At 39.9% G+C, this 23,049-nt stretch overlaps 1 protein-coding gene across 1 annotated transcript in view; it reads left to right on the top strand.

The window, feature by feature from the left end:
* Chrm2 (cholinergic receptor muscarinic 2) overlaps window positions 1–16,956 on the top strand; it is a 137,841-nt gene extending 120,885 nt beyond the window's left edge. The window contains exon 3 of the mRNA XM_032906757.1: window positions 14,911–16,956. Coding sequence (XP_032762648.1) covers window positions 14,951–16,351 — 1,401 coding nt within the window. The 5' untranslated portion in view covers window positions 14,911–14,950 and the 3' untranslated portion in view covers window positions 16,352–16,956. The remainder of the gene's footprint in view (window positions 1–14,910) is intronic.
* The last annotated feature ends 6,093 nt before the right edge of the window (window positions 16,957–23,049 follow it).

Here is a 23,049-nt window from a genome sequence, read left to right as displayed (position 1 = left end):
AACATGTTTTTCTCTCGTGTTCATGTCTTCTAACAATGGGCCACTATGAAAAACTGAGAGCAATGTGAAAATGCAGAATTTTATAATTCTAATTAGCTAAGAATTCTGTCTCCAGAAATGACAACTTCTGTTTTTTAACTGTGCAAGCCCTAACCAGTCACTCATTACATCCCTGCCCCCGGGCTCCTGACTGGATATTTCAATTGCTAGCTTTGTACCAATGAAACAGTACATTGATGTGTTCCTCAAGTTATAGCTTCCACATATTACATATGCATGTGAGTAAGCACATTACACACTGACATATGTGTAGGAAGATAAAGACTCCAACACGACTCAAAATTCACCATTGCTTTCGGCTGTACTTCAACTGTCAACAACAAATGAACTAGCACAGTTTGTGAGTGTTATCCTGAACTTAACCAGAAGCAAATGATCTATTAAGTACTTGTGCTAAGTGGGTAGCGCTTGTGGGCAGATATCAATGATTCTAAATGTTTTCTTTTTCCTTTTGGTTTGTTTCTCCAATCTTTTAATCAGAAAATCAGAAAATGGAATTCACAGTCATTATTAGTGCCCAAAAGCAAAGGGAATTCATAAGCAAAAGTTCTATCATAAACAAATCTCCATGTTTTGTTTTGTTAATTAAAAAAAAAACACATGCCTATTTTTGTTTCTTTGTTTACTTGCTTGCCTTGAGTTGAGACTGAATTCAAATGAACTTTGGCACTGAATTCTGCTCTGCAACCCAGAAGAGAATGCACATTCCAACATTCGTTGGGATTTTGTTTAGGTTTCAGACTTCCACTGAATTGTCCAGACAGCCCTGTCTACATTTTGCAAGTGCTGCTATCCCTCTGCTCATTCTCTCCAGGAGATTTCCCTCTATTCCACTCTCTACTTGCAGAGCTGCTCCGGCCATGATTATCACAATTCCGTAATAGAGGCTGTAATTCATTGGATGTCTATTTTGAGCCTGTCCACTAAATAAGTTCAGGATGAAGTCATTGGTGCAGAGGTGTCAGTTAATTGCAGCAGCAGACAGCAGAGAGAGCAGGCTGAGTGAGAGGACACCCTTACCCCAAGGACAAGTGACATTCCAGAGAGTACACAAATGAGCTTGCCAACTAAATTGCCTTTCTTCTCAAATATATGATCCCCTTCTCCTGCGCTGAAGCCACATTCTAATGAGTTGGTAGGTAAATAAACAGCACAGTGGGTAGAATTAGTTCATGCTTATACGTTTTCAATATTGAGGGTGAAATGAAGACACAGATAGCAATTTGAATCTAATTTTCAAGCTTGCATGGATGAAGGGTCACAGAAGGAAGCTGAGAGGTACCAGGCTATTGAGGGGTGCAAGGCACCAGGACAAAGAAAACTTACTGGAAGAGAATGAGGGCCCTCTTCAGGGCAGGCACCAAAGCCCGAATGACTTAGATTGAAGATGCAGAGAGGTTTGCTCATTGTGGGCAACCAGGTTATAGGTTATGCTATTTGGGAAATGTAAAGGATGCGACAATTACCATCTTTCGGCACCAGATAGAGCCTAGAACTGAGCTAAAGTGTAGCCTAAGAAAGTTCAGAACCTAAAGCTGTGCTGGAGTCGGAAGTTCTCACTGCTATGGAGAACAGAAAACAAAGGCCGGGAGGCTAAATCACATCTGGGACACAAGGATGCTGGCAGTTAACCATACCAGACACCTGTGCTTTTCTCGAATTTTAAACCAACACTAGTGTTTAAGAACAAATAGATCTGGGTGAGAAATGAAGAGGCAGTGTGTGTGGACAGTGTATCTACTATCAATCTCCCTGGATTCTTGAAGAAGACACCATCTTGCGCAACTGAGCATTTTAATTATTTTTATTTTTTTTAAAATAAAAACCTTTCCTAGATCATTGTCTCCAGAGTCTTAAATTAAAAGAAGAAAACATACCTACACATAAATACACATACACACACACACACACACACACACACACACACACACACACACACACACAGCATTGCAGGAGGAGAACCAAAAAGGACCTAACTACAGGTTAGTTAAGACAGGCAAGTGAATGGTTCACACACAATGGATGGCAGCAGGGAGGTGCCCAGATCCCTTCCTGCTGCTTTATCCAGCAGTAACAAGTCCTGAAATCAAAAGAAAATCATCAAGTCAATAATCTGGTCATTTGAGACTGAGTCTTATTTTACACCATATGTTTATTTAATCCAAGTCGTTAAATTGGCCTCTGAACCCTATTGATTACCTATATTCTCCCCCTTTGTGTGTTTATTTCCTTTTCTTTGTATAGCCTGAACATGGAAATTATTTACCATCCTTAATAACGTTGTGTAGGGCCCACCGTCCTTCAGGAATTGGTGGTCAAGCAGAAGCAATTAGTTGGTCTTATGTAGGATACACAACCAACAGAAAGTGTTTGCTGACACCCAATACAGGCTTTGCTGTGATCAGGCAAGAAGAGATCCATTTATTGGTAATAGAGGAAGCAATAACTAGCCAAAGATATGCTCGCACAGACTTGGGTAGTAAATGGGGATTACCTCAATTTGAGAGATTGTGACTTAGTTAAACCTTTCATTAAATGGAATGAATAGACCTGAGCTATGAAATTTGCCAGAGCTTAAGAAAATCGATAATAAACTATCTAAACAAGTAAAACTATGAAAACATCTCAGATAGACCCACAACATAGCTGCAATGCTGAAAACTGAGAAATAATTCTCTTCATACTTATATAGCCAATGTCTAAGCATCTTGGAATCCTTAAATGGCTAATGACTTTAAACAATGAGAAGACTTAGCTAAAACAGAAGTTCAGAAAGTTATACTTTCTGAGTGGGCCCAGGTAACCTTACTACGATGTGGGGTTATAGAAGTATTACTGCAGCTTTTCACCCAAGTCAGAGTTAGTAGGGTCAGGTTAGGCCACAGCTTGAACCAGAGAAGCAATGGGCTCTGCAAGGAAGATACGTTACTAAGAATTAAAATCCACACAAGACCCTGCTGATGAGATAACCCTTGTTACCAGTTGTGTAAATGGTGCACCTTATTACAGTGTCTGACTTTAAGTAGCCTTCCCTACCATGGAGAACCCAAGTTCCCTTTTTTTCTTAGTTCTCTGCCTACTCTGTTTCTCATCCTAATAACAGCCCATGGGGGTGGGGGTGGTTCTTCTTACACCTCCTGTTCCTAGAGACCTAAGCCCCATGGCATCCATTTTTATCCTGGTCCCTTCCCTTCCATTGTGAGTTTAATTCCAGGCTACCTGCAAATTCCATTCTCCTTGGTTCCTGTAAGCTCTGGGCCAACCAGTGTTACAAGTGTTATTAACTCTACAGTTTCACTCCAGATGTTCAGATTTTTCAAAATCTATCTCTACGTTATAGAAAGCAACTAAACCAAATTTTATGTGACTTAATACATTTACTTATTCAATTAATTTGTACTGTTCCCAGGCCTAGAAAAATCTAGACAAATAGTGTACCACCCCATCTATACCCCCATCCCTAAATCAAAGATTTCTAAAGGTTTCACTTTACCTACTTCTAATTCTTTTTGCTGCTTTGCTTTACGTTCGAAAACAAAGCAGTAGTATTTTGGGTCATTTTACATCTTTTTTATTCATTCCAATCTCATATGCCATAATCTAAATAATCAGAGACACATTTGATGATTTGTTTTTTTTTATTCTCAGACATACATATCTGTACTTTACTGAGAACAATCCATAATTTTCCACATCATTTAACCTCAGCATATAAAAATATTGTTTGGGTTCTATAAATCTATCGAGCTTATAAAGTAACCGCTTCAGGGTTTGTTTGTCAGAAGGTGTATGCGGTTCATAGAATGAATAAAAGGGCCAGCTCCTTCAATGACTCTCAAATCTTTATTTTCATATATGGCTTGGGAAATTTAGGGTGTACTGAATACTGTGACAAGCACTGGGACAGATCTCGCTGTCCTTGCTTCACATGGTGCCTGTTAGGGGTTATCTCTATAATCTAACTAGATTCTATTCAGCTAGGGACCACTCACTGCAACGTACTAGTTTAGATCTTGTTTAAAGAGGTCAGCCTAGTGTGCATTTTTTGACTTAACTGATGACACCTAAAAGAATAAAAGGAGAAATACCAGTAAAGCAGGTCAAATTGTCAGCTCTCAGCTTTACAGCAGGCTTTGAAAGCAAACAAACAAGGGGAAAGCTGGAGGCAAACGGCTCATGAGTTATTTTCCTAAATGCAGAACAGAGCCAGGGAGGTTTCAACATAAAGAACAGTAGCTAAGGCATGGCCTACCCTTGCAAAAAACCAAGACAACCCCAATTCAGCAAAGCAAGGGAAGAACTCAGAAGCTAGGAAGGGGTAGAAATGATTCTTCTCATGGGCTATGGTCCACTGGTAGGTTTCCCAAGCTTCCCCTGATGGCCCCACACCCTTGCACAAATGGGCAGCATTAAAGAATCTAGTGGTTTCTAAATAAATAAGGGGATAAAAAAGAAAGGAAAGGAAAAAAGCAAGGAAGCAAGGAAGGGAGGAAGGAAGGAAGGAAGGAAGGAAGGAAGGAAGGAAGGAAGGAAGGAAGGAAGGAAGGAAGGAAAATATATGTGTGCAATAAGACTGGGAGGAGTAAGAAAAATAGCTATCAGAGCTGGATCTGTATCCCTTCTCTTGCTATTGGAACTCAGCTGCAATCTCGCTACAATTTCTAGGTCTTAGGATCAATAGGCTATGTTGCCATTTAATGCTTTGAAAGCATTATGTCATAAACAAAGCTAAGTTTCTTATAATGGTGGAGGAAGAATAACCCGGGCAAAGGTGTCTGTGGAGTGGCTTTGAGCAGTCAATGGCCCTTCACACAAGCCATATAAACTATAGATAGGGCAGACAGTGGATGGATGTTGAAGACAAAGACTTGTGTCTTCATCCAATTGGACTGTCTACAGAAATGTGAGAAAGAGAAGTCCTAAGGTTATCCTCCCCTCCAAATCCACAATCACTGGAGTGGATGTTCTTTATTTCTTTTGATGCAAAGTATTTTCTTTCAGTTAGTAAAACTGCTAAGTGAAATGAGTTTTGAAAAGTTCTTTCATGGAAAGTAGCACCTCTGATGACTGTTAAGTGTGATTTCTGAATTAATTTATTCTTATTCATAAATCATGCTCTGAGCATCATAATTTTAATATTTTCTTAATTAGTAGTTGATAACTGTTGGGGCTGATAGAACCATTCTGCATTGGTGAGGTGGCCAAAGCAAGCTTTTATTATTGGGTTCAACTGAAATCTACAAGGGGCTAAATTATATTTCTTATTCCATCAGAAAGAAAAACTTCTCTAGAGAACACTGTTTTGAAATAAGTTTAAGATCATGAGATAATCTTTCTTGGATCTACAGGTATAATTATAAAGAGAGGTTCACTGTCATAACCTCCCGACATCTGGCTTAAGAAGATATTAGTTACCAAATATTCACATTTTTAGGTTGACGATACCAGCATAGGAACTTGATGCTTGACCTGAAAGTGGGATTTGTTTTTTAATCCAATGTTGAATGGAAGCATATGAGAAAATAAGAAATTGATTTTACTCATGAAAAAAATTCAAATTGTTTTACGTTTGAGGAATAATACAAAATGCGTTCTTCATTCTTTTATGTTACTTCTTTTTGTTGTGATATATTTGTTTACTAGAACCACCTGTTAAATTATAATCAGTTCAACCATAGTGGCACTTAATGAGTACGTGCATGGAACCTACTGCTTTATGCTCTGTGAAAATTTGTGAATGGTACATTTATTTTCTATACATCTATTAGATCAACTAGATGAGAAAAAAGGTTTCAACAGATCACATGCCCAGCAAAGGAAAGAGATAGGCTTCTGTTTTAGGTTTTGCTAAGCTAAAGCTTTAAGTTCCATAGCCACAGTCATATGACAGCTGTCCATAAATAGAAGTTACAGGAAGAAGAGTTGTGTCACCCTAACAGAGTGAGAAGCTAATCTTTTCTGGCACCACCCATAGCTAAATAACCACGACCTTTGCTATTGTCTCTCTCAAAAGTGAAGGTACACTAAATCCATGGTGTTCTTCCTGTTTGGGCATTGCTTACAGAAGGCCAGCGGTGTGGCCTGAAACTTCCCTTTCTGTAACATGCTGCCATGTACCAATCCTTTCTGGGAGGATTTCCTAGCCTACAGCCTTTATAAGAACAGAAAACCTGCCTTCCTTTCCTCTCATAAGAGTCAGGATCCTTTCCCACTCAGAGAATGCTCAACATGTGAGCATATCATGCATGCATATACACAATGGGTGGGTGAAGATCCAGGGGCAAAATCTCCTAGCTTATTTCCTACCATCTTGAGATGTGTCACAGATTAATTCATTATAAAATTATACTCTATTTTTTTTAAATCAAGCTAAGCATATTCCTATCTCATCTCAGTAAACGACTCATACTAAACCTGGTCTGCCAATACGCAGTGAAGAACTTGCTTTCTGTCAGTCTGGAACAATAGTTCCCACCCATTTGCCATCCTATATTGGATGATCTTTCCTCGTCATGCATCATTTATGAATGAGTGGAAATTGTACTTCAGTGCCTATATGTGAATTGCTCAGAGTTTGGTTTTTCTGTTTGTTTGCTTGTTTTATTTCACTGTAACTTTGGATGGCCAGTGACTCCTTATGTTAATGAGGCTGGTTTTAAAATCACGGTGAACTGCCTGCCTTTGCCTCCTGTATAGTGAAACTAAAGGCATGGACAATTATTCCTTTCATAATCTGCTCGAATTTTAGCAAGCATTTACTACGTGGCATGGAGAAGGTGATGGCGAATCAGTTGTGTCTGGCCTACTTCCAAGCCCACATGGTGCAGTTCATGAAGACAAGTGTCATTTCGGTCATATTTTCCACATTGGGCTCAGCTAACACCAAACTTGACCCCGGGGAAAGGTGTAGGTTACAACTCTGTGTTGATTAGTAGAACTCTTGGGTTTTCAGAAAGAGGTGATATCAAAGAGTGTTTGGGAAGAATGGAGGTAAAAGGGCTGGGGGTTCAGCTCAATGGGAGACCTCTTGCTTAGCAAGCACAGGGCCCTGGCTTCAATCCTCACCACTGCAAAAATAAATAAAACAAAACCAACAGCGTCTGTAGGCAAAAGGGGGTGAGGGACACTGAACACATTACATGGTTTCTTAACTAATGTAGAAGGAAAGGAAAAGGAATCAGAGAAGAAAGGCAGAGAGCACCACAGGGTGACATACTATATTACACACTTTTAATGTTGCTGTGGTTGCCCAAGGTTTTAAACAAGAAATGGTTTTATTTCAAGCAGTTGGGAGAGTGCTCTGGTTTCCGACATTCAAAACTTTATTCTTTCTTTCCAACTTGCTTTCTGGTGGGACTCTAAATTAGTGTTTTAGAGGCACAAATCTTTGCCAACTTGATGTGGCTTTTCGTGTCCCCTCATCTAAATTGCCATTCCATCATTTAGTGAAGATTTTAATCTTCTCAATGCTCTTGGACTTCATGTTTTAGTGAGATAACGCTGTGGTCATTTCTCCGAGTTCTGGAAATAGGCTGCAATCAGGCTCTGGGGAAACAATCATTTTGTGTTTGGATTAGAAACAATAAAAATAGTTGCTGCCCATCACTTTGTATACTTCCTTACTATTTTATTTTTATAGCCCCATTGACTCTGGTATGAATCATAAGGCTTCGAGGCAGGTGCGATTTGTGTCATTGAAGAGTGGGAAGTCTCCAAAGTTGACTCTTTTGGAGGTGAATCCATTTCTCTGGGCTCCACATAGCCCAGACGTTCTAGAAACATCAGCCAGAAGAAAGGTGATGCCCATTCGCTGTACATTTCTGTGTCTCAAACTATAGTAACCATTAAAGCCATATCTGTAAAACAAAATCTACTCATTTGCATAGAAATGCATACCTTTTCTTTGTAGAAAGAGCAAAGCATTACATTGAAGGGTAAGGTTTCCTTTCCCTTCATGGGTCATGGGACCCTGAGACAAACACATAATAACTATATTCCTAAGTAAACTGAGTGTCTTAATCTCTACCCTGTTATGTTCAAACGGTGCTGCCCGAATCTTCCATTTTACCCAGAAGGAATCTCAGTTGTGTGTGAATTGCTTACTCCGTGTACAACTTCTGATACCATTTACTCTCATTCTCCTTGCTATGGTCCATGAGGGCAACATAAACACTTCACACTACTCGTAAATGGAGTTCCCTCTTGCCTCCCATCAGGTTCGTCCTTGAGCTACAACCCAAAGTGGCATGTTGCTGACACGTGCTCTATCTCACCTCCCAGTGGAAGGCACATAAACCCTGGAAATTCTCCCTACAGGGGACACTGTTTGCTTTTGCTCAGCTTCTTGAGAGCCACGGCTTTCATTCCGGAATTTTCTATCAGGGTTATAACAAGACTCAATTCCTCTGCAAATTTGATTCCCATTTTTTTTTTTAATTCAAAGCAATGAATTAACTAATTTAGTGTTATTAAACCAGCAGCCTGCCAACTTCAGGGGTTGGGGGAAGGAACACCACAAGAATAAAATTTAAAAAGCCAGCTACACAGTTCCAGCTTCTTATAACAGAAAGAACGGCACAAACACGGCTGGGAAATCACAGGCAACTTACCACAGCTCTATGGCTATTGCGCCATTGTCTCTTCTGTTTCACAGGGTCGCCTCTGATTGGATGTTTGATTGGGGTTCACGGTGTAGAACATGTTTCATGCTGTAGCTCTAGGCCTGTGCATTTTACTATAAAGTGCTTGTACTTTCTTGAAAGGAAGAAAAATACAGGAAAAAAAACGTAAGTCAACAGCTCTCACTTGCCTCAGAGTGCTGTTGAACTCAGTTCAGAAGCTAATGAAAGCCCATGTGCTTACCCACATGAGATGTGCTTTTTAAAGCTTAAAAGCCAAGCTGAGCATGGTGGTGCATGCCTTTAATCACAGCTCTTGGGAGGCAGAGGTGGATGAATCTCTGTGAGTTCAAGGCTAGCCTGGTCTACAAAGCAAGTCCAGGACATCCAGGGCTCTGTTAACACAGAGAAACCCTGTCTCGCAAAACCAAACCAAGCAAACCACAATAGCGACAAGGACAACGACGAGGACACGTAAAAGCCTGAGCATTCCCTGCTTTCCTTGTGCTTATGCATGTTCCGACCCCTTTTCCACTGTGACAAGGAGGAACACGGTGTGAATAATAACCAGAACGTGAGCTGCATGAGGTGGGACAGCTCAGATCCTAGTGAGATCACGGCTACCACTCTTTGCCTGTTAGTCATGGCACTTTGCTAGGGTAAGTGGTGTTTACATTGTGGTTTGAAGAAGGAAACGGTAGTGTGGCTGACATGGACGGGAAGCTTGTCCCAGAATCTCTAAGAATAGTATAACGTTTGACAGGCAGCCAAACACTGTCAGCATATTTACCCTGCAGTAAGCTTGTGCATAATCCTGATGTTTTTCACATTGAAAGAACTCATGAAGTCTATGTGTACTGACGGGAGGATCAGAGTGCTGTTTCAGCTGCCTTCACTCTCCTGCCATTCGCTGTTTGGTTGTTGGTGAAGGTGGTGGTGTTTGTTTGTTTATTTGTTTGTTTTACAGGTAACACCCGTGGATCTTAAAGGTACAGCTTGAAACCATACTGTGTTTTCAGCATGGAATTTTTTTTAATTCAAAATTTTGTGTGCTACCATTGTGTGCTACCATTCCCTAAATGAGAAAAACTCAACATTTCTTCGAGAGTAATTTTTGGCACATTTTATTTTAAATACCACGTCCAGTCTCTGTGGGTAAATAAGAAGCTGCCTTCTTTGGGGTTTCTGGACCTTCAGCTACTCAAGTTCAAAGTCCTAGGGCAGTGGCTTAACCCCACTGAAGCATCCTTCACTGAGGAAAAAGTGATGGCACTTAGTCTAGAGTCCTGTGCGGATGTGTCGGGCTCCGTGAATGAGGAGGAAATGCTAGGAAAGGGATGGGCAGTGGGTATTTAGGGAAGCAGTCCCAAGGGAGCCTTCTGTGTTTATTTTTGCTCCATTTTGGCCAACCTTCCTCCTAAAGCCTCAGCCCTGGCACTTGGCCCACATCTGTCCAACTTTGTAGGAAAGCAGGTGAGTCTCGTCGGCATCCTGTCTCTCCTAGATTAGAAATCCCCCATGGAAGAGAACATGCCCTATTTTCTTTGGGTTCCCATTCGTTCTTCGCTTCCACCCCCACAGCCTGTGACACCATTTGAGGAGCTGCTCATTTCAGGGCTTCAGAAGATATTTTGGAGGAAAAAGAAGCAGGGCCTTCACTCCTCCCGGTGGCCGTCCCCACTGCAGCTGCAGTGAGGTGCAGGAGCTGGTGAGAAAGGATAGATGGACGGGTACCCACTCTAACTCACAAAGTCTTGGCTCAAAGGGAAATCAGCCTGAAGCAGGGATAAGCTGAAATGGGTTCCATGTCTGTGTGACCAAAACTTAACAACATACAAGAGAGAAACAAATCATGACACTTTCAATTGAATCAACATGAAACTGTAAAACGGAATGTTTCTCACTGAACATGGACTTTGCTCCCTAACACTTCTTGGAATAAATGTCTCCTTCCTTAGCTCTCCTTGGCCTTTTTTTTTTTTTTAATATTTATTTGGTCTCTAACAGTGTTAGTGGGAGAAAGTATACTTAACATCAGTACTGACGCTACTCATGTATTAGTGGGATTAAATAAGTATTGCAAAGACCTAAAGGAGATTTTGGGTTATCTAGTACAATTCATGTCATGAAGTAAAAATTGCATTTTAATAGCGGTTAGCAGATTAACATACAGCATATTTGTTGATAAAGATACAAAGCATCAAAAATGAATAAGCTTCATTTGCATTTTAATCAATAATAACACAGGTAAAATACTGCATCTCATTTTTAAAACAGAAAATTAGCTTTCCCATATTATCACCTGGGTGGAAACTTGTCTCCATGACATTCTAATGCTTTTTCTATTTCCCTGTCAAGTCAACCTTATATTTTTCATATTTTCAACAATAGAATATTGCATTGAAAATCTTATGCATTCTGTAACATTAAGACAAACTTTAAGACAGAACATATGATGTTTATCCCTCATATATACTAAATTCTTCTCTCCTACCCTGCTTTCAAACCCAAGAGCTCTTCTTCTGTAATTATTACTGTTTATCTCTCTCCTGAATTCCATTAGTGTTGTTTATATGTGCATGTGTTTAGGGCTGAAACACTGGGGACTGAATAATTCATCAGGGTTCAGAAAACTAATCCTCCCTCTATCAGCAGCCCATAGATTAAGTTTTCCCGACTTCCTTTTCATTCTTCTAAAATGCTTGCTAGTGTGCAGTGTCCACGTCAAGGTGGGACACCACAGAAATAATGAAATAACAGATGTCAGATAGCCCTGAAAACAATACAGTGCGACTTCTCCAAGCCACTGACCATTGTCAACTTTACAAATTGAAAGTCGAGGATAACACTTTTTTTTTTTTTTGATCTGCATCTTTTTTTCTCCATCTTTGTTAACATGGGTATTTATTTACGTTTCAATTGTTATTACCTTTCCCGGCTTCCAGGCAAACATCCCCCTAATCCCTCCCCCTCCCCTTCTATATGGCTGTTCCCCTCCCCATCCTCCCGCCATTGCCACCCTCCCCCCAACAATCATGTTCACTGGGGGTTCAGTCTTGGCAGGACCCAGGGCTTCCCCTTCCGCTGGTGCTCTTACTAGGATATTCATTGCTACCTATGAGGTCAGAGTCCAGGGTCAGTCCATGTATAGTCTTTGGGTAGTGGCTTAGTCCCTGGAAGCTCTGGTTGGTTGACATTGTTGTTTATATCATCAGAATCATATGAAATAGCATGTAAAAACTTGCAATGCTTAGACTGCTCACACACTGATTGATTCATGTAGCACATTCTGCCTTGGACACAGTTTTGAAAGTGCTTCCACACAGACCTCTGGTGTTCTGCCCCACCCAGGCATAAGTCCATCTATATTATCTAATTAACCATTTCTGTCTTGTACATACCAGAAGTTTAATTTTCTCCATAACAATTCAAAGACTTGGTGTCAATATTTTGAACCATAGTCCCACTGCGTGAATGCCGTTGGTGATACACTGGCTGTTCATGTGTGTGTTTTAGGTGTGTGCATTTATATGTCCGTGTTCCTGTGTATGTACATGTGTATATGGGCACATGTCAGTATGCATGTGTGTGCATGAACCTCTGTGTATTGGCGTGTGTGTGTGTGTGTGTGTGTGTGTGTGTGTGTGTGTGTTTCTTTGTGGTGAACACCTGAGTCTTTCACATGCTAAGGCACTCTTGATGTTCCTCTGCCTTCCTCTATAGCCCTCCCACACACATTTGGAAATGATCGATTTTAGAAAAATGTTTAGACCTATAAATCCCACAATTTTTCTTTGTTAGACTCCATTTGCTGTTTTTTTTTAATTATTAGCAACTCCCCTCAAAGATACGGTTTTTGTCCATACATGATGTGCATACTTTTGTATTAATCGAGGACCAAACTTGATATATGAATGCCAGGTTTACTCTTACATGTCATTGGCGTTAATACATGGCTCCAGCTAATGGGGGTATTTTTTAGATAAAAGATGATTATTCATTTGTAAAAGACTCTGCATAGAGTGCCACTGATCTGAATCTCAAGTAATTTTACTCTTTGATCCTTTGATCAATGTGAGTCATAAAGCGGCAGCCACTCCAGGACTTGCTCTGAAGAGTAATTATGCTCAGAACATGCTGACTGTCCTTGTGATGATTTTCTTGATAACACTATTGTTGACAATTTGCTCTCATTGATAATGAGAATTTATTACTTTTACTACTTTATGCATTCCACATCTTCCCACTTATACATAGCTCAGATGCACATTGACATATTCTTTTCTGTTAGCTATTATGAAAGGTTAAGAGAGGTGATCAATTTACATCTGCTTTGGGGATTTAAGTATTAATAGCACGTGTTTCATGCTTAACATTTATAGACTATCATTCAGGGACATAATATTGCTTTACCCTGTGCTATAACTCTAAAAGAAAAAAAGAGTTTGAGAAAAAAGGGAAATACATTTCATCGAATTTTAGGAGCAAACCCAGAACTACATAGCTAATGATTTAAAAATATAACACAAGTACTCAAACTTTGTGAAGAAAACGATGCACGTTCCTTTCTGCTGTGTGTACAAAGAAACTAGGTGGAAGACAAGTTTTGTTCTCATGCTTCCAAAATACACCAGGATCTTGTTACAAAATAAATTGTAGAATATCACATAACACATTTACCAAATGAAAGGCTTTGAAGTGCATCCCTAGTGTGAGCATCTTCTTCATTTGTGATCTAACCTTATTTCTTGAGTGGCCCCAGAACTTTGGAGAAAAGAAGTGACAAGAAGCTGGTGGAAGCCAGCTACTATCTCTATAAAAAGGAATGGCCTCCACATAATGTGTGCATCCTGTTGGAAGATGGGATGTCCCTGCTTCGAATACTTGCACTCGCTTCTAAATGGCATGTTTCCCATTGTCACACCAGTACTGCCACAGACTAGTAAGGCGTCTCTAAAGATTCTGAGCTGCAATAGTCAATATAGTTCCCGTCCCACAGAGTTTTCAGTGTTCAATATGGATAAGGATCCCAGGTGCATAAACTCTCTGTTTTGACTAGCAACCTCTGCACATAAGGCATCATTATGTTGCTCCTCGGGAATCTCTCATTAAGTGCAACCCTTCAGTGGAAAAGGGAGGCAGAGGGAAATTTTCTTAAAACAAAACAAAACAAACAAAACAAAACAAAAGGCCTGCAGTAAAATGCTGGTTTTAGTTATAAATTATTTACTCACTGTCCTAGCGATAAGTTCCTTAAACTCTTTTATTATCTCAGCTTTCTTCTTTCTGCAAGGGAGCTGATATAATATATTGCAAAGACTTTCTATCACCCTTAGTACTTACTGAGGAAAAAATGTGCATCTGAGAGACCTAAAGCTGCATATGCTTTTATGATTTTTTTATTGAAAAATAATTCATACCATTTGTAAAGAAGAAAAGGAAAGGAATGAATTGTAGCCTGCCTAGGCACTGATTTGAAGTGATGCTAGATTGTGTTCTGTAACTTTCTGGGCCAGAGCTACCTCTTCTGCAAAATGAAAGGTTTGTCAAAAAAGAGTGAAACAATAGATTTAATAGTGGCTTGAAACAAAGAAAACATTTGGAAAATTATTTCCACATAATCATATCAGTCATATCAATAGCGAATGATGGTGCTTTTATAAGGTTTGGGATTTTGGAAATGCTACTGCCAAGTGAAGATGGACTGCAATTGTAAAACAAAATTGAGAAAAACAAAATTTATTTTGGCATTGGTTAGTATATTGTCTTTTTATCACCACACTCATTGCTTTTAATAAGGGAAAGGCTCAACCTACCATAAAGGTGTTACTGACTATAAACATCACCATTCAGTTTTATGTTCTGTTCTAACATTTTTTTTTCTGCCTGGCTTGTTAATTTTTTTCAAATACAGAAGTTTAGAAAATGTTTTTACTAAATATTTGGTTTAGTCATTTCAACTCATAAAGATATAAGCAAGCAGGCAGATAGACAGACATCTCTGTATGTGGTGACACTCATTGTGTTAATAAATCATGAATTCATCATCAGCCATTAAGAAACATTTCAATCTTCCATCTAGAGTCTTTGCCTCTTGCCTGGTCAGACAGGGAACAGTATGTATTGTGGATACAGAAGAAGGACTGGGAAGTCTTTCAAAAGGAAGAAAATCTGATGTGTTTTAAGATAATATTTATACTACAGTCATTAACTTCATTCTATTTCCCTACAGGTTTAAATGTTTCTTTGGCCACTTGACTACTGAACACAAAATGAATAACTCAACAAACTCCTCGAACAATGGCTTGGCTATTACCAGTCCTTACAAGACATTTGAAGTGGTATTTATTGTCCTTGTGGCTGGATCCCTCAGTCTGGTGACCATCATTGGGAACATTCTGGTCATGGTTTCCATTAAAGTCAACCGCCACCTTCAGACTGTCAACAATTACTTCTTGTTCAGCCTGGCCTGTGCTGACCTCATCATAGGTGTTTTCTCCATGAACTTGTATACCCTCTACACTGTGATTGGCTACTGGCCTTTGGGACCTGTAGTATGTGACCTTTGGCTAGCACTGGACTATGTTGTCAGCAATGCCTCCGTTATGAATCTCCTCATCATCAGCTTTGATAGATACTTCTGTGTCACGAAACCTCTGACCTACCCAGTTAAGCGGACCACAAAAATGGCAGGCATGATGATTGCAGCTGCGTGGGTCCTTTCCTTCATCCTCTGGGCCCCAGCCATTCTCTTCTGGCAGTTCATCGTAGGAGTAAGGACTGTGAAGGATGGGGAATGCTATATTCAGTTCTTTTCCAATGCCGCCGTCACCTTCGGCACTGCCATTGCAGCTTTCTATCTGCCTGTCATCATCATGACTGTGCTCTATTGGCATATATCCCGGGCAAGCAAGAGTAGAATAAAGAAGGAAAAGAAGGAACCTGTGGCCAACCAAGACCCAGTATCTCCGAGTTTGGTGCAAGGAAGAATTGTAAAGCCAAACAATAACAATATGCCTGGTGGTGATGGCGGCCTGGAACACAACAAGATCCAGAATGGCAAGGCTCCACGGGACGGCGTGACTGAAAACTGTGTCCAGGGGGAGGAGAAAGAGAGCTCCAATGATTCGACGTCAGTCAGTGCTGTAGCCTCCAATATGAGAGATGATGAGATAACCCAGGATGAAAACACAGTTTCCACTTCGCTGGGCCACTCCAGAGATGACAACTCTAAGCAAACATGCATCAAAATTGTCACCAAGGCCCAAAAGGGTGACGCGTGCACCCCAACGAGTACCACTGTAGAACTAGTTGGGTCGTCGGGTCAGAATGGGGATGAAAAGCAGAACATTGTAGCCCGCAAAATCGTGAAGATGACCAAGCAGCCTGCCAAAAAGAAGCCTCCACCATCCCGGGAAAAGAAAGTGACCAGGACAATCTTGGCTATCCTGTTGGCTTTCATCATAACGTGGGCGCCATACAATGTCATGGTGCTCATCAATACTTTCTGTGCACCCTGCATCCCCAATACAGTGTGGACAATTGGCTACTGGCTCTGTTACATCAATAGCACCATCAATCCGGCCTGCTACGCGCTTTGTAATGCCACCTTCAAAAAGACTTTTAAGCACCTCCTCATGTGTCATTACAAGAACATAGGCGCTACACGGTAAAAAGACCATCAAAAGAAGAAATGTGGTCGAGTGTGTCTTGGGGAAGAACAGAGACAAGAAAGCTGTGTTTATAGTGACCTGCCACTTCACTTTACAGTCTTACTGCAACATGAAACTAAGGAGTTTTAGAGAGACACTGTCATTGTGCCCATGCTCCATTTTGGGAAAAATAAATTAATAAACCTTCACCTTATAAACCCTGTCAGTTTAGGAGCACCGAGAAAATGAAAGAGGCAATGCTGAAATTGCAGATCTAAGGAACAATCTCTACTGTCTCCTGCTCTCTTGAAGAAGGGCTTCAGAGTCTCCAATTTCATGTCTCTGCACAAGAAGAATAACCTAGTCTGTTTGTTGTTTCTTTCTGTTGTTCCCCTGTGTGGCGGCGAGAAAGAAATGACACATTCCATGCTAACACAGAGACCTAAATGGAAAGAAGCAGGCACTGTACAATGAGAGAGAAGAAGAAAGAAGATCAAATAGGATGCAGAGATGGTCTGCAGAGCAGCGAGCATATTCTCGGCTATGCTCTGATCTGAAGGATTTCAACAGAACCACTTATTTCTTCTCTCTTCCCCTTTCCCGTCATGAAAAGCAAGAAAGCAAAACAACAAAAGCCCAACTAGGCCATACTATTTTTTTCTACTATTTTTGTAGTTTCTGGTTTTATATTATATATGGATAGTATCTGCAGGACTTCTAAATCTGGCCAGAGACACCCATGAAAATGGACACTCTGCCACTCCCCACTGTGTTGTTGCATTCTTTGATGGTGTACAGACCTGTAAGGATTTCATTCACTTGAGTTCCTCTGTGTGGGAAATTTTTACCCACCTGATTTTCTTCTCAACAAACCCATTTTAACAATGTTGTCTGCCTAAGACATAAATACGCTTGGGAAACCAAAGTCATTTAAACTTAATTTTTAATCACATTAGAAAATGGTCAGTCTAGTTGGAGAGAGTTCACTGAGGCCAGACGAAGTTTGAGATGAGAAGACAGAAGGTCAGAAGAGCGATCTGTCTGAACTTGAACCTGCCTGACCTATGTGCACAATGTTAACGTGTACAACATGAACTCCTGACACTGTCAGCAGGAATATGATGTTGCTTTGCTCATTTGAGTCTCAATTAGTTTACTGTGTCAAGCCTAAGAGGAAAAGACCTTATATCCAATGTCTGTTAGCAGATGGTACTCAAATTATACTCAAATGAAGTTTTCTATAATCATATTAAGACACAGGGGTGGGGAAATGGGTCATGCAAAAATATTTACTAATACTACCTGTTCCATGTTCTTCCAGTTGTCTTCAAATCTCTGTAAGATTATATTGCTTCAAAATTCTTTGTGGCTTAAACATAGTGGATAACCAAAAAGAGGCAAAATATGCCCACAGAATCCTGATGGAAGAGTACATGTGATTCTCGCCATGCCATTTCCCACAGAGTAATCTAACCACGAATACCTGTCACAGAAATGATTGTTAAAGGGTAACACTAAACACAAAAGGTCAATGTAGAAAAATCCATACTGGACACTCTAAATTAATGCAGAATCATACCAATCTACATTAACTAGTTATTTTCGTCTTCATATAATTTTTTCTATTATATATTACAGTATTATGATCAGATTTTTCCAAGTGTGGGCCTAATGGATAGTAATTGAAGTTCCAAATTCTTCTATAAAGTTCAGATATTCGCTGATGCGCTTTGATTCCTTCTCTGCCATTCCACGAGTATCACAAGGCAGGTTCATCAGTGTGAAGTCCTAAGAGTTATCAGAGCCATTTTGTCTGACTGCATGGCAGTAACATCTCAGCAAGTGGACAATAAAGGATAGAACGGCAGTGACAACAACATTGTAAGCTAAAAAGAAGCAAGTTGCTAATAATAATGTATTTATCCTTTATGAACAGAACTTATTGTTTGAGCAATTTCAGTCGGTTTTAACCTCAAAAACTCCTATCTATAAGACATAGAATCGGTTCAAACAGATTAATTTAGTCTATAATTAGTTGACTGAGTTCCCTTAGTTCAGAATTACTAAAATGTAAATTTTGAATTTTACGATCACATTCACTTTATGTTGTTTCTTGGAGTAATTGAGTGGAGAAGACTTCACTCCAATGGATTTCTTGGTTTCCTGTAAGAAATGCTAACAATCTGTGTTATACACTATTGAGATGCAGACGTGGCTTCTACTGGCCCAACACTGTGGAGGCCAGGATTCATTGTCTATCTCTGTTTGCTTGAAGCCCAACCCACCACGAGCCAATCTTTGTCTTGTTCTGTGTCTCATGGTACTTTTTTCCTTGGTTCCTTCTGTGCCTGGTAATTTGCCACAGCTGCCACAACTTCATTAAGAGAGAAACTGTCAAGTCGAAGAAGGAAATGGAGGTAGTCTAACATACCACAGAAATTTTCTCAAAAGAATCAGAAAAAGGGGAAGTACATCGGCATGTTTGGAAGGAGGATACCTTCAAAGATCTTTCTTTACTGTTGCTGTCTTTGCCTTTTTTTTTTTTTTTTTTTTTTTATGACTCTAGAACAGAGGCAGTTTTTACCCTAAGGACACTTAGTGATAGGTAGGGCCATTTTGATTGTCACAACTGGGAATAGGCATTTGTATCTAATAAGAAGGAGCTTTGAAAGCACAAGTTGTGCTCCACTCCAAAATGATTTGGCTCAAAATGGCAATGACACCAGGACTGAGAGAGACCCGTTTATATTTAGGGATTTCTGTAGCTTTCCTTCTGAATCCTCCATCATTTGAACAAACAAACGAAAAAGATTAATGCAATTTGCTTTCTGGTTAGAACAAAGCAAAGCTCACTCGTCAGCCATCACAGATTCTCCCGCACTAATTAGGAGTTGAAACTCACAGAGAAGAGCACAGGCCACACCTGCGTATGGAAACCAGCAGCTTTCACACTCCTAGGGCACTGCAGCATCCCAGTGCCTGGCTATGGAAGCACAGCCCCTACTCGAGAGGCTGAAGCTTTGTCCAGGAACATCACTGCTTCTAGTCTGATCAGTTTCTACTGGAGACGTCACTTCTCCTTTTCCTTTCCAACTAATGAAGAGCCCTTTAAAGAAACGGTGTGACTCATCTCCTTTGCTTTCACTAGAAATGTCAGAAGCTGTCAAGCCTTTATTGTTTTTCTCCTCATAGCAATAATGTAAATATCCCAGAGTGGTAGGATAAAAAGAGAAGATTTATGAAAAGACGAGCCAGCTCACTTCTAAAGAAATGATTGCCTCTTGACCAAGTCATGATTACCTTAATGACATATCCCAAGTGCTGGGACAGGGTCACCAGTATAGTATGCTACAAAGGGTAAGATAAACCATCTGGCTTAATTTATGGAATCTTGAATCAATACCATGTCCTTCTGCTTTCTGCCTACTCGATGATGTTTAATCCTGAAGAGATGATGGCACGAGAGGAGATTAATGATGTCAACAGTTATTTATCAATGCAGCCGACTTTTATTTTCTTTTATTTAGTTCATCGACCATTGCCCCCATCTTCAATTTGATAATATCTCGTCAACAACCATAACACTGGCATTGCAAATAGATTAGGAGGGCACCCACAGCTGGGTAAACCTGTGAGACATGTATTCTCAGCATGTATATACAATGCCATGCCTCTCCGATAGGCTTCTCTTTAAAAGGGTGCACGCTGTAGCATGAACTCTGTGTATATTTAATATACCTTTCCATGATATGCTGTATGCTTCATATATATTATATTATATAAATAAAATAAAATGTATAATAGAAATACATATTTCTGTATGCAAATAAATATATTATACACAAAATTGTGACAGACACTCTGGCATACATGTTGTTTCATAGGAATAAGAGTAGACTTTAATGTGCTCCATTTTAAAAGAAAATCATACTTTGCATTGAAGGAAAAGATTTAAGAACAGCCGAACTCCTATTCACATTAATATTCAACTGATTTATCATCTTTGAGTGTCTGGCACTGCTTTTAGAGATCTCTTGGAGGAATAAATTAATAAATCTTGCTGGTATCAGCCCATGTGACAGCCATGATTTCTTTTCCTGTGCCTGACAGGCCTTCTCAGAGATCCTTCCCAGCTGGTGTGGGCCCTGCAGCTGTGTTGATCTCCTGTCTGATTGCCTGATGAGCCCGCAACCAACCCATTCTCACAGACTTGCACTCTCTTCCAAATTAACTGATTTTATTGAAATGAAAAAATAATCACACTGAGAGAAAAAGACGACCTTCAGAATGTTTTCCTTTCCTTTGACAAACGAGGTAAAAGAAAAAGGTTCAGGCAGTGTGCTTCATAAACCACATTCTCAGCACGGGTTCAACAATGCAGCACCCACTCCATGGCATGCCAGAAAACGTCAATGAGATACAAAATTGCAACGTTCTCAATGAAATTATAAAATAGATGGGTTTGTTTCTGATGTCTAAATTTTCTCCACAAGCAAGCTCTTTCCTTTCTTTATTGGTCATTTGACTAGTATGATCCTCAGAACATCCCTATGATCCTGTAAGAACTTGTCCATAGCTTATAAAGGGATACTGGCAGAGCAATCTCAAAAAAATACATTTGAATATATATATATATATATATATATATATATATATATATATATATATCATTCTATGATAGTATAGTCACCAAGCCATGTATTGGTTGAGATTATTTCAATGAATTTTCGATTCATTAGTCTCTTAAGCCTTCCTTTGATGTCTATCCACTGACTCAGTTTTACCCAGTAGGACACAATTAAATCACACGAACTGCTATTCTCTACACCAAAGTCAATTATAGAATAGCTAAGGGAAAAAAAAATCCAGTTCTCATTGGCACCATCTTGTTCCAGTAAAATAGTTCATTTCATAAATTTAATTTATTTTTTATGTAAGTCAGGTGTTAGATGGCTTGAAGGTTGCAAACACTGATAGAAACAGCATCTTGTTTTTCCCATTCTAACAGAAATCCAGTTGTTTTAAAGAAACAGTGTGGCGAGTGGTGGTAATTATTAGTTGGTTCCTTAGGTCTGATTATTTGTTTCTGTTTGGGTTTGGTTCCAGCAGTCCGTGCTAGCCGTGGACCTGTGATCTCCTTCCTCACACGCACACCCAAGTCAGCTGCTTATTATTTAAGCAGCACTATAGACTATCTGATCTTCGAGTTCCAGACTACACACATAAGAAACTATAATGAAAGACAAAGCTATACATGTGTCTTATATTGAGAAATTTACCAAAATTCTTCCAGTACTGAAGTCTTTGAAATGCAAATATAATTGAAGGTTTCTTGAAGGATTTAAACACGAACACTTTTTAACACATTATTGTAAAGTGCAAACACTGGGTGCCTCTGTTAAGTTATCCATTTCTACAACCCCTTGTTGTTTTGAACAGCAATCTGGATAGTGGTTTCCCCATTGCAAAAGGAGCAAAACTTAGCATGAGCCTTCTGGTTTCTCCTGCTTTGTGAATAAGAACTGTTCTCCTCATTGTCCTTACTTATAAAGCAGGTGCTTTCCCTTGTGACAGTAGCTCCATTAGCACAATGCTGTGTTGCACCAGGCATCAGTGAACCTCTGACATCACCTGGAAGTCTTACTGAGCCCTCCCCAAACTCCACCTCTACCCAAGACCAGGCCAGGGCTTTCAGAGGCCTGAGGTGAAGTCTGGGGACTTATGTATCTAACACATTCTTGGAGCATTCCCCCATACATCGCACTTTGAAAATAGCTTACTGTAGTCTAACAGCAATTTCCACGAAACATCATGAAAAATATCAAGGTTTCTTCACAATTCATACCCAATCGATATCAAGGGAAGTTCTCCTCAAATAAATTGGATGCTTGCTACAAAGGGTTTCTCATATTTCCTCTCTCGGGAGTCTGTTGGTACTGTTCACTCTACCACCAGAGATTAGAGAATAAAAAAGATAAATGCTTGAAGAACCACTGAGGTGTTGAACTTTAAATTAAATAAAGAGGACCTTGGACCCTGTGGTAGCACTGCTGAACATACACGTTAAACATATTTTATATGAACACTTAAATGATTTATTTTTTAATGTAATGTGTACGAAAACAGTATTCAGATGAGTTTTGAGAATGAAGCATTCCATGAGAATGTTGTTTAGAATTGCTGTCATAACAAAAATAATACTAAGAATTAATTTATCAAATTCTCTTTATACACACAACCAGTACACACACACACACACACACACACACACACACACACACACCACAATATATATACACCTTAGTTAGGGTTTTATTGTTGTGAAGAGACACCATGACCATGGCAACTCTTCTAAAGGCAAACGTTTAGTTGGGGCTGGCTACAGTTTCAGAGGTTCAGTCCATTATCCCATGGTGGGAAGCATGGCAGCGTGCAGGCAGACACGGAGAAGGAACTGAGAGTTTTACATCCTGATCAGCAGGCAGCAGGAAGTGAATACAGACATAGTTACTCAAAGCCACACCCACTCCAACAAGGCCACACCTTCTAATAGTGCCACTCCCTATGAGTGCATGGCCCCATTTTTCACTCAAACTACCACAATATACACTGCCTTAGATTTCTATTACAGTGATAAAATCCCACGATCAAAGGCAACTCAAAGAGGAAACTATTTATTTGGTTTACAGCTTATTCACCCTCATTGAGGGAGGACAGGG

This window comes from Rattus rattus, chromosome 6 (genome assembly GCF_011064425.1).
Source record: "Rattus rattus isolate New Zealand chromosome 6, Rrattus_CSIRO_v1, whole genome shotgun sequence".
Classification (NCBI taxonomy): domain Eukaryota; kingdom Metazoa; phylum Chordata; class Mammalia; order Rodentia; family Muridae; genus Rattus; species Rattus rattus.
This window is presented reverse-complemented; position numbering and strand designations above follow the sequence as displayed.